At 44.3% G+C, this 16,578-nt stretch overlaps 1 protein-coding gene across 8 annotated transcripts in view; it reads left to right on the top strand.

The window, feature by feature from the left end:
• MAP7D2 (MAP7 domain containing 2) overlaps nt 1-16,578 on the top strand; it is a 111,419-nt gene that overhangs the window by 56,658 nt on the left and 38,183 nt on the right. For 4 of the 8 annotated variants that reach the window (XM_034950627.2, XM_034950631.2, XM_034950628.3 and 1 more), the window contains 3 exons: nt 4,868-4,979; nt 5,828-5,926; nt 8,674-8,784. In XM_034950627.2, coding sequence (XP_034806518.1) covers nt 4,868-4,979; nt 5,828-5,926; nt 8,674-8,784 — 322 coding nt within the window. Of the gene's footprint in view, nt 1-4,867; nt 4,980-5,827; nt 5,927-8,673; nt 8,785-10,701; nt 10,825-16,578 lie in introns of all 8 variants that reach the window. The other 4 variants (XM_034950629.3, XM_034950630.3, XM_055106101.1 and 1 more) reach the window with 3 other exon arrangements.

Genomic DNA, 16,578 nt, shown 5'->3' with positions numbered 1-16,578 from the left:
AGGCATGTTAAATTAAGTAGAACAGCTCCCCCTTCTTGGAGGTGAGGGAGTTTTATGCCATATGGTTGGTCCTGATGCAGCTGAATCTTTTGTGGTTTCCCTTCTGGGTAATTTTCTATTTGTGTGCTTCCTTGCACCCCTAATGTGGTGGAGGGAAGCAGGAGGCTGCCCGACCGACCCTTGTCAGCCCAAGCTGAGCTTGGTTCCCTCTTCTCCCTGGGCACAGCAGGGCAGGGCTGAGGGCTGGGCCTCCTGTGGTTGTGTAGCAACCCAAGGAAACAGCAGCCTCCTTCTGCCACCTGCTCCTGCCCTCAGGGTCCCAGGGGACCCAGGTGTAGCTTAGGGACTTGCCACACACAGGCTGGCTTGTTAGCTACATTGGGTCGGTGCTCTGCTGGCACAGAGGCCTTTTTGGCATTCTCGTGGGTGACATTTAGGGAGAAGGGATCAGCCTGCATTACGGAAGCCCCTCTTCAAAGGAAACCCTCTGCACTGGCCCCTATGATTCAAGGGGAGCTCTGGGAGGGCTGCAGCCTGCTCAGTGCCTGGCTGTGGATGTTCTCCATTCTCTTCTCAGTGTCAGATTGAAGTCTTTTTTTTTTTTTTTTTTTGGTCATGTTCTGTCTCTGTCAGCCAGAGAAAAGCCTCTGCAGGAAGATCATTCATCCTATGCAGGCCATTTTACTTCTCTAGCCTGTTGGAAAGTGTTTGTTGCCCACCAAATCCTGCCTCTCTGGGTCTGATACTTAGGAGCTCATGAGAGGCCTGTTGACCCCACCCCAGCCCTGCCCTGGCTCTGTATCCCTATGGTTGCCATGATGTCACTCTTGATAACCCCTCATGTCTGTGCCAGGGCAGAAGTGGGTACCACCAATGGCCTGTCTCTCAGAGGTCTTAAGAGTTGGCAGAGGTCTTAAGAGTAGTCAGGCCTGTCCCAGGGAGGGGTCCCAGGGAGGGGTGGGGTGGTTCTACTGTCCACTTGACACCCTGACCTTAAACTCATTCTCTTGCTGGAGGCCACCTACTCCTTAAGTTCTTAGAACCTTCACGTGCCACACAGCTCCCAGGAACCAAGCTACCAGAACAAGTTCCTGTCACCTGTGTTAGGGCTGACAACACGGTATGCCAGCCCATTCTCAGGGCAGTATAGCTTCCTGACCAGTGGCCCTGGAAAATTGGATTTGGAAAAGCCAACTTCATGTTCCTTATGCTAAACAGAAAAGAGAAAGGCCTCTTTCTCTTTCTTTCTTTCTTTCTTTCTCTCTCTCTCTCTTTTCTTTTCTTTTCTTTCTTTTCTGCACACATCCCTGCTGAGGACCGCTGGGGGTGTGTCCCTGCAGTGTCATCCCCAGAACACATGTAATGGGCTGGGCATGGTGGCTTATGCCTGTAATCCCAGCACTTTGGGGAGCCAAGGCAGGTGGATCACCTGAGGTCAGGAGTTCAAGACCAGCCTGGCCAACATGGTGAAAACCCATCTCTACTAAAAATACAAAAATTAGACAGGCTTGGTGGTGCTCACCTGTAATCCCAGTTACTTAGGAGGCTGAGGTGAGAGAATCACTTGAACCTAGGAGGTGGAGGTTGCAGTGAGCAGAGATCGCACCACTGCACTCCAGCCTAGGTGACAAAGCAAGACTCTGTCTCAAAAAAAAAAAAAAGAACACATATAATGGCAGTTGAAGAGGCACAGCCACCCCCTACCACCCATTCCTGCCAGAGACTGCTGTCTGAGTAACAGTGTCTGGAATGTGCCCTGCTGGCAACCTTTAATACTGTTCAGCCAGTTCAGCGGGGTCACCTTGGTCGTGATTCTCCAAGTTCATCCAGACAGATCTAAAGCCAGACCTCAAGGCATCAAGTGTGAGGCTCGCTCCTTCCTTCTTTCCTTCCTTATCTCCCTTTCCTTCCTTTCTATCTTTCCTTCCTTCCTCTCTTTCCTTCCTTCCTTTTTTCCTTCCTTCTTTCCTTCCTTCCTATCTATCCTGTCTTTCTTCCTTCCTATCTTTCTTCCTTCCTATCTTTCCTTCCTTCCTTCCTTCCTTCCTTCCTTCCTTCCTTCCACCCTTCCACTAAGCCCTACCTAATAGAGGAGATTCTAGGGACAAGGATTTGCCTTGCCCTTTCCCCATCCTCTGTTGATCATCAGATGATACTCAGGAGAACCAGAACTTGGCAGGAATTGCAGTATGCAGTTCTGATATTTATTAATGCTGTTTTTCTAATGTGATGGAACTTTCTCATGCTCACTTTCTGTTGCTCAGCCTTTCCTCTAACCAGTGGCTCTTGCTTGGGGGTCCCATGACCAGCAGCACCTGGGAACTTGTTAGAAATGCAGATTCTCAGCAGGCCTATTGACCCCAGACCTATTGACTCAGAAACTCTGGGGATAAACCCCAGGATTTTAATAATTCCTCCAGGGGATTCTCCTACCTGATCTCTCAGATTTGAGAACTATTGCTCTAAATGGTCCTGATAAGAATCTTCCTCTTTAAATTCAGATTCACTTAGCTTTGGTTAAGGACTTACTGCATACTAGTCATTATCCCATAGACTTAGAGTGATCTGGTGATGTAGGTAAGCTCATCCCCATTTTATAGGCAAGGAAACTGAAGCCCAGGACTGAAATGTTAGCTCAAGGTCACAGGGATAAAAAGTGTCAGGCAGAGGTGGGATTTGAATCCTTACCTCCTGATTCCAAATCTGAGATCCTTTCTGTTTCGTCATATGAAGGAACAAAAAGGTACACACAAACACGAGGCAATACTGACCTATTCAGGACTAACCTTAAATAAGACTTGTGCACTGGACAAGTTTTGTTTTCTGTATGTATGAATCACCCCATTCTGACTTTTTGGGGTTCCATAAATCCTCTTCTCTTAGAACTTGCTTATCATCTATTTCTCATCATCTCTCCAAAAGTGGGTGATACAAAGTGAGTGTGTCTTTCTCTCAGGGACAACTGTGTTTTCATCGGCCTCCTCAAGGTCTGAAGGAATGAATCTCCAGTGGTGGGATTTGGAGCAGCTCAGTGGACTGGGGATGGATGGCAGGGGTAGTTTTTCTAGAGGCCACTGAAAAGTCCAGGGGCAGGTCTGGCTTTCAGTGAGCACTCATTCCCTTACAAGGGTGACCCCCAGATAGCTGATCAGTGGTCAGGCTGGTTCAGTGAAGCTCACTATTCTTTGTTTTCATTGGTCCCCTAGTAGAGAAGGGACCACTTTGTGAGGTCCTTCTGGCATGTAGGAAATCTACCGTAACCCACCCAATACTTAATTCACTCTAGGATGAAAGGTTTCAACACTTCAGTTAGGTCATTGGTTAAATACTTTACGTTAAACCGTATAATGAAATACTATTCAGCCCCAATCTCGAGTGGCTGTACTTGAGGCATCACATGGCAGAGAAGTTCTCTTCCTTCCAAGCCCCAGCTTTTATCAGGCAGACTGCCAGAGTTGGCCATCATCGTTTAATGGGCCAGGGTCGTGAGGACTGGACTCTGCCAAGGCATGCATACTCACGATTGTGGAGTCTCAGGCCAAATACAAGAGCACAGTTAATAGCTAATACAAATCTAAGACTTACAGGAGGTAAAAATCCCCCTTTCTGCTCACAGGTCCCTGGAGAGGCAGTCTCTTAGCAAAGTGCTATTCAGAGAAAAATTATGCAGAGGAGGCTGAGATGTGGAGAAGCCAGATCCTCATCTCATCCCTCTGGTATAGACAGAAGGGATAAATCCAGATACCTATTAAGTGACCTTTATATGTTTCTAGTAAGTGTGACATAAAGGAGCCTTTCCTGATCTTTAAGTCATGGTTACTCAGTTGATGATGTCCTAAATTAATTTTGCTTCTGTGTGTATTTTTTTAAGCCATGACAATTGTATCTTTTTGTTTTAGAATGGGCCATGATTAGCCCAGTTCCTGGAGCACCTCGGGGTTGGGTTTTATGAGGGCAAAAGGGTGTCATTATAACTGCTAGCTCAGGCCTTCTCCAGTGGAGATAGGGAGAGGAGTTGGTATTTGCAGTGTCACGGAGGTGGTGGGGAGTGCAGAATTAGAGCACCTTCACTGCAGCAGCAAGGACAACTTTATGAAAGTAACAATTTGGGTAATACAGGAGAGTGTTTTTGATAAATACTGTTACGAGAGAAGCCGAAGCCTAATGGTTGTTTTTCTCTTCTGGTTAAAAATTACTGGGTTCTGCCTCCCTGCCTCCTCCACCTAAGTAACTCTGGGAACGCATGGATGCTTTTTTTTTTTTTGTGGCCAGAAGGTTCTTTACTCTTGCCTCTTGAAAATTTTGAAATATGCAATATTATCCCAGATTACTATATAGCAGAAAAGCGTCACACTATGTAAAACAGTTGGTTCCCCTTTAAGAAGTTCTAAGATGAAAATGCAGCTTTGCAAAATAGATCTCAGTGTCATGTATCACCCCAAAAACTCAAATTATATTTGCATTAAAATTTTCTCAAAGCAAAATGTTTTATGCTTTTAACTAGAAAGGATGCTCTTGGTTCTGGAGCAGAATTCCAGCTCTCCTGGATAGGGCAAAATGGCTTGAGATAGGCCTCAAGGAGTTAATGCTTATTGGGCATTATTCCTAGGGCAGCTTCTCCCCAGGGAGGGGAGGGGACAGGACACACGGTGTTTGGGTTGAGAGCCAGTGCTAGCCTAGCCGCATTGTTTACTCTCCACCTACTCAGAACACGCTGGTGTGGCAGAGAGAGCACGTATGCCTGGGTTTTGGATGCTGAGCACAGAAAGCCCCATTTGGTGACTCACACTGTGCACTGAGGCAGCAGGCAGTGTGGTGGGGCTGGGTAGTTAATCTTGTTAACACTTGCCTTACACGAACTGTGTAGGAACGGCTGGAGGCGATGATGCGCCGGTCCCTGGAGCGCACACAGCAGCTGGAGCTGAAAAAGAAGTATTCGTGGGGAGCACCACTGGCCATTGGACCCGGAGGACATGATGGTGAGTGTAGGGTTGCCCCTGTATTTCAGGTCCTGGGTGGGAAATAATGGAGCAGGCAGGGGATTATGGGCACCACTGGGTGTCTCCAGGATCTGGGGGATGCTTTGCACAGCTTTTCAGAGGCACCACTTTCAGATGTGATGTTTAAAACTGCCAAGATTCCTATGCATGCATTTGTTATGAAGGGGATCTGTGCATTCTTCTTGATAGCAAACAGCAGTTGACACAAAAACTGGGCTTTGAGGGAGAGCAAAAGAGAAGACTTTGAACGCAGAGCCCAGTGAGCCGGGCCCAGCTGGCAAGCCCAGGGATGTTCTGACTTCAGGGGAGGGAAACGGCAGGAGGCTCTGTCACTGTTCCAGATGCGATCAGGAAAAGCACAGTGGCAGTTATCCTCCAAAAAGGGCTGGACTATTTCCTGCTGCATTTTAAATTTTTGTTGCTTTTTCGACTTTGTTTCAAGGTGACTTATTTCATTACCAGTTCAAACTCATCTTTAAATTTTCAAATGTATAATTTAATATATGGATTGTTACTAGTCTCTGGATGGCTTTTCCTTCTTTTCAGTGTCTCACTACATTTCAGCGATCTTAGCATTCTGTTATGCAGGAGGTGTGTACTAGCTCTATCTGAGAGCAAATGGATTTGTGTTTACAGGACAGTTCTTGACTTTGCTGTATTGTGCTTTTCACCTTTGGGCAGTAAATATACTTTATTTTTTTCTTTTTTGAAAAGTCAACAACCCATTTCAGTTACTTTTTCTAATTTCCTAATTAGAAACTAAGAAGCAACAAGAAATTGGGACTTTTTTCTTTTACCTCTCTTTGCTCTGATTTTTTGCTGTGTAGGTGAATCAGAAAATACCCCACCCCCTCCTCTAGGTTTAGCAGCCAGCACCCTCCCTCCGGATGCAGGGACCACTGCCGCAGCTGCCGAGTCCACCAACGGTATATCCGAGCGTCACTGTGCCATAGCATTTTGTGATAACTGTTCTGATCATCCTCCCCCATCACCATGTCTGCGTCAAGCACTTTTACAATTGGTTTCTTAGTCTGGCCTGTCACAATTTTTTTTTCCTAGCAATGTGAATGACATACCCATATTTCTTTGTTCCTCTGTCATTATAGAGTGGTGCATGCCTTACATCTTAGTGCCCCGGAGACATTTCATCCTCAACTCACTAACGTCTGCCTTGAAAATCTTGTCAGTGTTGGATTTCTGCACATTCAGATCTTTAACAATCTCTTCATCATCTGTTGTAGACATTAAGTAGCAGGGCATTCTGATTACTTCTGGTTACCAAAACCTGTAATCACCCGGAGTTCTGAATGGAAAACTTGGGCTTAGTGTTAAAGTGATAGATTCCTGGAGAGGTGTTTGAGAGGGAGTGGTAGGAATTTTATCAGTGCTAACACTGGTAATCCAAATAATTAGATAATTTGGCTTTGTGCTTGATTTTATTTAATAGGCTGTCTGTTTTGTATACAGGCCTGGGAAACTCCCCTGGTCTAGATCAAGAACAGAACTAGCCAAACTTTGTTTCCATTTAATAATGACTTTAGAAATTCAATCCATCTTCAACTGGCAAAAAAAAAAAAAAGCTGTAAAAGGGATGCAATATTTACCAACAATGCGGAAGGTCATATTAGCAGTAGGAATCAATATCCTTGGTTTCTGACATTCCTTTGACAATGAATAATCCTTACTGGGGGTGCTTCGTAACGGCAGTTTTGCTGCACAAGCAGATTTACCTCTAGTGTGGGCACTGGCTTTCCCCCTAAGAAAGGTGCAGGGGGGCTGGGCGTGGTGGCTTGTGCCTGTAATCCCAGCACTTTGGGAGGCTGAGGCAGGCGGATTGCTTGATGTCAGTAGTTCGAGACCAGCCTGGCCAACATGGTAAAACCCCGCCTCTACTAAAAATACAAAAATTAGTCAAGTGTGGTGGCGGGTGCCTGGAGCCCCAGCTACTCAGGAGGCTGAGGCAAGAGAATTGCTTGAACCCGGGAGGCAGAGGTTGCAGTGAGATCGTACCAGTGCCCTCCAGCCTGGGCAACGGAGCAAGACTCTGTCTTGAAAAAAAAGAAAAAAGAAAGGTGCAGAGAGGTGCAGTAATCACCCACTGGGAATCAGCACCCAGGGCCCGGGCCAGGGTGAAATGAGTGCAGTACTTGACTAGAGCATACAATTTAAGGGAGTGCCAAAAATCTCAGTAATAAAGATAAAATAATATCTTAATGTGATATTTTTTAAAATCCAAATTAATGCAAAACAATCCATAATAAACAACAAATTTCTAAAGACTGGTGCCATGCTGAGCACATCAGAGCCTGAAGCAAAAGGGAAAATGTGTACTCCTATATACGTGGTTTTATTAATTTCTAATGTTTAATTTTTTCAAAACATTAAAGTAGTTTAAAATATGGAAAAATGGAAAAGTAAGAGTATTAAAACTCATATAATTTCAACTTTAAATAGTTTTATTTCTACACAAATCAAATTTATTGTACTTTTACTTCAGCTTTAGTTAATTAAAAATTATCGGGCCAGGTGCAGTGGCTCACGCCTGTAATCCCAGCACTTTGGGAGGCTGAGGCAGATCACGAGGTCAAGAGATCGAGACCATCCTGGCCAACATGGTGAAACACTGTCTCTACTAAAAATACAAAAATTAGCTGGGCGTGGTGGCATGCACCTGTAGTCCCAGCTACTCAGGAGGCTGAGGCAGGAGAATCACTTGAACCCGGGAGGCGGAGGTTGCAGTGAGCCGAGATCGTGGCACTGCACTCTAGCCTGGGAGACAGAGCAAGACTCTGTCTCAAAAAAAAAATTATTTAAGATTGTCATTTGGTCAGCAGAAATTATAGAACATCGCAGTTCTTATGGCAGTTCTCATGGGAAAACACGATGAGCAGAGGAGTAGATTTTGAAAATATTATTGACGAGTTTGCTTTTTCTACAACCAAGAGCACACATTTTTCTTTTGGCCTCAGGCTCTAACTTAGCTTGGCAGGGCACTGTCAGCATCTCTTTGTTTGCCGTCTGAAATAATGACTGGAACGTAATAGGAACACCAAACTCAGGGTCGCCTGTTAAAATCCTAACCTCAAACAGTTAAAGCATTTGCAAAAGGACCATTTTGATCTGTCTCTTACTAAGTAAGAAAAGGAAAACCAACTGCTAAAGAGGCCGTTCTGCTTTAAATACAACTCTGAGAGGACGGATTTCATCTCTCTCCAACCTGAGCTACAGATAACCTTCATAAAAGAGTCGGTTTCAGCAAGCGGTGACAGTCAGACCATAGGGCGTTTTCCAGTGGTGATTTGTCTCTGGGTCCAAGTTGGTTTTGTTTTTGTGTGATGTGAGCATGCTCAAAAATCCCTAGACAAAAGAAAATGATTTGTTGGTGGGATTAACAGGGCTTCAGTTGAACAGTTGAGTGAGGTTGAACATTTGAAATTGAAGATGACAACACAGTGAAGAAGTTGCAGAGATTTTGCTGCAGACCAAGGGCTGCTGTAGCCTGGTCATTTCTAGAGTAGGATAATGAGATGCCAGGATGATGAAAGCAGAGCATGCTGTGCCACAACATTTAGGAGGTGCGTGGATGAGGACAGGAAGGACACTTCGGGATATGTGTTTCTTGGTTCTACAGTAGTGTGATGAATACCAATGTCTTTAATGCATTTCTCTGCAGCATGTGACAAACTTTCAACATCAACTATGAGTTTGCCAAAGCCGACGGAGCCTCCCATGAGTAAACGCCTGTCTTCGTCCACCGTGGCAATATCCTATTCCCCAGACCGAGGCAAGTGAACATGTAGACTTGGTCTCTCTAGTTTGTTTCTTTTCTGGTGTGAGCATCTTAACGTTCGTCTTTGTGAGAGTCTCCTCTTGAGCCTTCTGCAGATACCATCATTGTCCTAGTCTTGTGGTCTGAATGTGGGAGCTTTAGGGCCTTGTCAGTGGGACTTTGGAACGTGGCACGGCTCTTTAGAGCCAGGTCGTTGTTGAATAGAGGTAGGAATTAATGCAGTCTCCCAGTCTGAAAGAGACTGTTCTGTTTTCCACATTGCATGTAGGAGTTATCCTGCCCAGGAATTAATTAACCAGTGGGCAGATGTGACCATTAAAGTAACTGCCTGGTCAATGATGGAATACAGTTGATTAGCCAGAAAGAGCAGAATTGATAAGTTATAGTTATATGGGAGGCTTAGATATGTGAAAAAATGGGGTTCTGCAGTCATCTGTGGTTTATAGGCCTGCCCATTTTGTAGATGAAAAGAGAAGCACAGAACTAATGAGGCCTCTAAAAGAGGAAAAGGTTGGGTGGCGCTCTGTTTTGAGTTAGGAGATGATGTGTATGGGACGTGTGCCAGTTCCAGAACCTGAGTAGATTTAACACGGTCTGCATTCTCACAAAGGCTCAGATAAGTCACTGAAAGTCTGTTTATACCTTTCAGAGTATACAGGTTAAGGAAATGACGGAAGCTCTCCATGCACTAAATGTTTATTCTAAAGCAACATTGAAGAAGTATCAGGTGCCAGTGGAGTGTTTAGCACAAGTTATCACCAAGGGCAGAGCAAAAGGCTGGTTGCGACTTGGCAGAGGCTGGTGTGCCTTCCTGGTTGTTTCCACTGACATTGACCTTGTACCTCTATCCCAGAGGCATATTATGTGTGTCAGAGACCCTATAAGGTTCATAACGCTACTGATCTGTGATGCAGTTCATGGTAAGCACCAGGAACCTGGAAGTGATGAAGAGCTGAATACAGAGTGAGGGAAAAGTTAATTCATTGCCATATATAATACATTCAAAACTGATCTAAATATTTTGGTCATTGACTTCCAGATTATGAATACTACTATTTGTCTTTCATTAAAGCTGATAATCAGTTGGCTGTTTGTATTTTTGTGCCTCTCACTTAATTTTTACCCTTATTGACATGTAAAAAGTATGAAAAGATATATTTTTATACTATTACAAGATGACATTTTATTTAAAAATCAGTGTGTTATGAAATGCTTCTTAGCGCAGGACCTAAAACAAGTGTTTTATAGGCATAATTTGTTTTCTACTTGGAGTAAAGGTTTTTTGGTTGTTGTTGTTTTTTTTTTTTTTTTTGAGACAGGCTCTCTGTTGCACAGGCTAGAGTGCAGTGATACAGTCTTGGCTCACTGCAAACTCTGCCTCCCGGGCTCAAGCCATCCTCTCACTTCAGCCTCAAGTAGCTGGGACTACAGGCGCATGTCACCATGCCCAGCTAATTTTTTTGTATTTTTTGTAGAGACGAGGTTTCGCCACGTTGCCCAGGGTGGTCTCAAATTCTTGAGTTCAGGTGACCCGACTGCCTTGGCCTCCCAAAGTGCTGGGATAACAAGCATGAGCCACCATGCCTGGCCATAAATGATTTCCTGAGTCCATATTACATCTGGGAGGTGGGCTAATTCTCTGAGTGATACAGGTTACTGTACTGCAATAGCATATTGAATGGATTTTGGTACCTAGTGACAATTAATGCACTCTCCCAAACTCTAAAGGACACATTATTTGTTTTATTTTACGATGACAAATTCCAAATCCATCCTTTGTTCAAATATTTTTATTTTCCATGTTCTGCCACCCAAAAGTTAATTTGCACCATGCATTGTGTTGTTTAAATGTTTTATTTTGTTTTGTTTTAATTTTGCTTTTTAAAATTTTCATTTGATTCCATCCCTCAGCTCATCACATGCACCTTAGTCCAATGGAAGCCATTCTTGTTTCGCGACTGTTGACACCCACACAGTCTTCTTTAGCCAGAAGCAGAGCTTCAGTCATGCTCTCTGGGCAGGCCAATGATTCAGGTAAAAGAGGCTAAGCTGGTAACACCAAGGAAAATGCCCGAAGAGGTGTTGGTCAGCCTAGGATTTACTCCTGAATTTTTGGATTTTGCTTCCTATTTGCTGGCTTTGTGAAAAGTCTTCATTGGTTAATAACGTCTTATACCAGTGTTTTGCTGTTTTATGTTTCTTTTGAGTGTCACAGAGGTGAGTAAATTATCTTATGAGTGAGAGCATGTTCTTTAGGGGAAGAAAACCCCACTTGATGAACTCTGGAGGTTAGTAGACTTTTCTTAAGAGACGGTGTGGCAAAACAGCCTGTAGACCAGTCTGGGGTGTCCCATAGCCAGCTCTACCACTCACTAGCTCTCACCATTGAGGGTAAGTTAATTAACTTCTTTAAGCCTCAGTTTTCTCATCTACAAGATGGAGCTATTTTAAATTATTTTGAAGATTAAATGAGAGAGTGCATGCAAATGAGATAGCACAATGATTAGCACAGAATGAAAGCTAGAAACTTTGAGAAGTTTCTAGCCTCACTACTCAAAAGGTGGTCCATGGACCAGCAATGGCAGCAGCATCTAGGAGCTTGGTTGGAAGGCCCCACCTAGCCTGCACACTGAAGTCTGAGAAACACTGGACCAGACCATCAAAGCCCTGCCTTTATCAAAGCAGATCAAGTCATCATGTCAGGATTTGTGGCGGCTGGCATTCTCTTTGTTTCCAGATGAGCAGCACTGTGTCCACCTAAGGTCAGGTCTACTCTCTGTTCTCCAGATAGTGTACTCAGTTGTGATGATACATAAATGAGATAAAACTTCTGCCTAGTTGTAGCTGCTTCCAAACAGTTATACTGTTTCTGCAAATAAGTTGTACAGATAGCTAATAAGTTCATAAGATGCTCAACATCATTAATCATTAGGGAAATGCAAATCAAAACCATAGTGGGATGCCACTTTACACCCACTAGGATGACTAGAATTTTTTTAAAAGGGGAAATAACCACGTGTTGGTGGAGGTGTGGAGACACTCTTCCCTCACACACTGCTGGTGGGAATGTAAAATGATGCAGCTACTGTAGAACACGGTCTGACCGTTGCTCAAAAACTTAAGCATAGAGTTCCCATACGACCCAGCAATTCCACTCCTAGGTATACAGCCAAGGAAATTAAAAACATATGTTTGCACAAAAACTTATTCACAATAGCCACAAAGTGGAAAGAAAATATGATATACCCATAAAGTAGAATATTATTCAGCTATAAAAAGAAATACAGGCCAGGCATGGTGGCTCACACCTGTAATCTCAGCACTTTGGGAGGCCAAGGTGGGCGGTTCACTTGAGGTAGGGAGTTCGAGACCAGCATGGCCAACATAGTGAAACCCCATCTCTACTAAAAATACAAAAATTAGCTGGGTGTGGTGGTGCACACCTGTAATCCCAGCTACTCGGGAGGCTAAGACAGGAGAATCACTTGAGCCCAGGAGGTGGAGACTGTAGTGAGCCGAGATTGCACCACTGTACTCCAGCTTGGGTGACACAGCGAGACTCCATCTCAAAAAAAAAAAAAAAATACAGATACATGCCACAAGATGGATGAACCTTGAAAATGTGCTAAGTGAAAGAAACCAGTTGCAAAAGGCCACATATTGTGTGCTTCTATTTATGTGAAATGTCTGAAATAGGAAAATCCATGGAGATGGACAATAGATGGTGGTTATCAGAGACTGGAGGAGGGAAGGAAGGGGAGTGACTGCTTAACGGACAAAGTTTATTTGGGGAATCTTGAAAATGTTTTTAGAAGTAGACTGTGGTTATGGTTCCACAACCTTGCAAATGTAGCAAAACCTCCAAATTGTATGTGTATATGTATACGTATACATATACGTATACATATATGTATATATATGTATATGTATTTAAAGACAGGGTCTTGCTCTTTTACCCTGGCTAGAATGCAGTGATGTGATCATAGCTCACTGCAGCCTCGAACTCCAAGCCCTCCTCTCACCTCAGCTTCCCAAGTAGCTGGGACTACAGGCACACACCACCATGCCTGGCTAATTTTTTGGATTCTTTGTAGGGACAAGGTCTCACTATGTTGCTCAGGCTGGTCTCAAACTCTTGAGCTCAAGCGCGACCCATCTACTTTGGCCTCCCAAAGTTCTAGGATTACAGGTATGAGCCACCATGCCTGTCCTGTATACTTTTTAAAGGGTGAATTTTATGGTATATGAATTATGTATCAAAAAACCCTAGCAAGTAGGAAGTACCCCATTTCGAGAATAAGGAATATGTTGGGGTTCCCTAAGAGCAACTCCAGGATCAGTGATTTGCTAGGAAGACTCACAGGATCCCCAGTGAAAGGATGCAAGCAAAGTCAGCAAAGGAGAAAGACACATGGGACAAAGTCCTGGGAAGACCAGGCACAAGCTTGCAGAGTCCTCTCTGGTGGAGTCACTCAGGACGCCTTTCACCCCAGCAATGAGTTACGACAACATATATGAAATGTTGCCAACCAGGGAAGCTTTTTAGAGACTCAGTGCCAACGGTTTTTACAGAGGGCTGGTCACATGTACTCTGTGCCCAGCACATACCCAAATTCCAGGTTCCCAGAAGGAAAGCAGGTATTCAACATACACCATGTTGTTTGTTTATGCCCTGTGAGCCCCTCAACAGTTAAAGGGGGATCGTCCTAAAATGTAAGTTCCCAGGTGCTGGCTAAAGGCTAACCTTGTAAGCAGGCCTTAGTAGGGACAGCAGTCAGGCTTGCTATGTTAACTCATTTTTGCACAGCTCACCCACTTGACCCTTGGCCAAGGTGTCTTTACAGAAAATTTTTCAGTAGGGCCCCACATAGCGGGGGGTGAGACCATCCTGCAGTATTGATCTCAGTTATGTCCTTTAGGGGTTCTGGGACTTAGCAGTTAAAGCAAATCTCATTAACCAGAAGGTCTGTCTTTTTTTTTTTCTCTTTCTTTTCTTTTTCTTTTTCTTATTTATTTATTTATTTATTTATTTATTTATTTATTTATTTTGGAGACAAGGTCTTGCTCTGTTGCTCTTAGCCACGCTGGAGTGCAGTGGCATGATCATGGCTCACTGTGGCCTCAACCTCCTAGGCTTAAGTGATCATCCCACCTAAGTCTCCTGAGTAGCTAGGACTATAGGTGTGTGCTACCACACTTAGCTAATTTTTTTTTTTTTTTTTTTTGTAGAGATAGGGTCTTCCTATGTTGCCCAAGTTGGTCTCAAACTCTGGGACTCAAGCGATCCTCCCACCTCGGCCTCCCAAAGTGCTGGGATTACAGGCTTAAGCCACTGCACCTGGCCTTAGAAAGGTCTGTTTGAGGCAGCCAGGTGGCCTCCTCCATCAGTTGCTGTATGAATCTTTTTACCTGGCCTGTGGCATCAGCTCAGGCCCAGAAAAGCTCTGGCCAGTAAGTTGAAACTGATCTGAATGCCTTCCAGGCCTTACGCCGTGTCATGATAATCGTGGCACGCACATAGGAACTATGATCCCCAAGGGCTCATGTGGTTCCCTGGAAAAAAAGAGTTGAAGATGTTAGGGCACACTAGCAGGGTATCATTGGTCAGTCAGTCCCCAGTGTGGCCTCCCACTGTGGTGACTGGTGCCTCAGGATGCTCAGTCCAGTGCAGGTAATTCAGCTCAGTCCCAGGTTTTATGGGGGCTGCCTGAGGCCATCAGTCCCAAACAGTTCTACCAGTGACCCTACTTCATCTTCCTGGCAAGTGCAGATGGCATCTGGAGGTGTTCTGTGGGGACAGGTAGGAACTGGCCCCACTCCTGCCGGCTCATAGTCATGCTGTCACATGCCATCTAGGCTCAGCCATGGGTCTGAGTCCAAGGTGCTTTCAGCACAAGGAGTTTTCCTTCAGGAAGGAGAGCGCTTCCAGGAGCAGTTATGGAAAACAGAACACAAATGTCCTTCCGTATCCCTGTATCATTTTTACCCCAGGTGTTGGATTATGTTGTTTTTCTCCATGTCCTATTCAATAATCAAAACTTTACATTTTCTTAATCATCCCCTACTCTCACCCAGACCTTTCAAAGAAAGGACAAAAGCATTTCTTAAAACCCATTTTTATCCAACTTAACCAGAAAGATATATTGTGTTCAGGTATTAGGCTAAAATCCTAAGTTTTCAAAACGTTTTAAAGTAGGTTTGTATCACCTCTGAGCCCTTTCATCTTGATCATTTTATCCAGTGAGCAGCCTAGAAAAGATCAATCCCTTTCCAGTGACAGCTGCATTTAACAAATTGCTTTACTGACGTGTGTAGTGAGAGAAAGGTAGAGGAAATATAGTCAGGATCTCAGTCTATTACAAACTGCAGCTACTCCAGAAAATTAAACACAAAGCATCAACAGCAGTGACACTTTCCCCAGAGGGGATGGAGTTCAGTCTGTCAGGGATGGCTGAAAGAGTCACATTGCCTGTGATGTGACTTGGAGCTTTTGTAGGAATCATGTGTTGGGAATATAATCAGACTCTGCATCAGAAATAATAGAGCCAATGAGCAGCTTGATTGTGGATGGTCCCATCAGAGAACAAGCCCTGTCTTGTGGGCACTTGTATGTGACCCAGTCTAGCAGCATCCAGAATCTTTTTACAGTTTTGGGCCCCATGAAGGGCATTCTATGTTTGTAGTGGTCCCTACTCGATTTTTAAAACTCCAGAAGCATGTCTTTTTCTAGAAATTGCCTGTCTTTTCATATCTCCCCTTTTTAAGAGGCTCCATTAGACAAAAGTCATAGCAGAAAAATCTACTACAGAGACTTGTTCTGGTTCTAATATTTGGAGTTTAAATTCCAGCCTACCCACTGCTGGCAAAAAGCAAGGAGGTTGTGTCTAACTCTCACTTGGAGGAGAAAACAAAAACCAAAGGCATCACTTGGGCTGTGCTTTTTCCCTCACTTTAGCTAGCATGCTACAGTCAAAAGCAGCCAGGGGGATCCATCAAGCCAACTCTCTTGGAGCTGTCTTGGTCATCTTTAAATTCCGTAGGTCACTTTTACCTCTCACAACAGCTCAGCTGCTGTTTTATACCATGGATAACTTCATAGCCACCCAGGCATCACAAGTTTGTTCTCCACCCTTTTGTCCTTTTCCCAAAATGTGATTTTACCACGTTTCAGCAAATCAGGGTCATTTCAGCAATTCCCATTTCTGACACTAGTTGTGCCAGAGTTCCCCAAGACCACCCCAGGTTTGATGATTGGCTAGGAGAACTTGGAAGAATCAGCATAGTTCCACGCATGGCTGTGACTTATTTTTTCTTTCTTAGCTTTTTTTTTTTTTTTTTTTTTTTCGAGATGGGGTCTTTCTCTGTCACCCAGGTTGGAGTGTAGTGGCGCGATCTTGACTCACTGCAGCCTCAACTTTCCAGGCTCAAGCGATCCTCCTGCCTCAGCCTCCAGAGTAGTTGGGACTACAGGAGTGTGCCCCCATGCCAAGCTAATTTTTGTATTTTTTGAAGGGCTGTGGTTTCACCATGTTGCCAAGGCTGGTCTCAACCTCCTAAGCTCAGGTGAGCCACCATGCCCGGCCCATGGCTATGATTTATTATAGCAGGAGGAAACATGAAAAAACTAGCAAATGGAGGAGGTGCATGGGACTAAGTTCAGAAGTAACCAGGTGTGGATTTCCAAGAGTCTTCTTCCAGTGGAGTCACATGGGATGAGCTTAATTCCTCTACCAACACATTGTGACAACATGTATGAAATGTTGCCAGGCTGGGAAGTTGGCTAGAAAC

The sequence above is a fragment of the Pan paniscus genome, chromosome X (genome assembly GCF_029289425.2).
Source record: "Pan paniscus chromosome X, NHGRI_mPanPan1-v2.0_pri, whole genome shotgun sequence".
Classification (NCBI taxonomy): domain Eukaryota; kingdom Metazoa; phylum Chordata; class Mammalia; order Primates; family Hominidae; genus Pan; species Pan paniscus.
The sequence above is the reverse complement of the archived record's forward strand: the minus strand, read 5'-3'. Positions and strand labels throughout refer to the sequence as shown.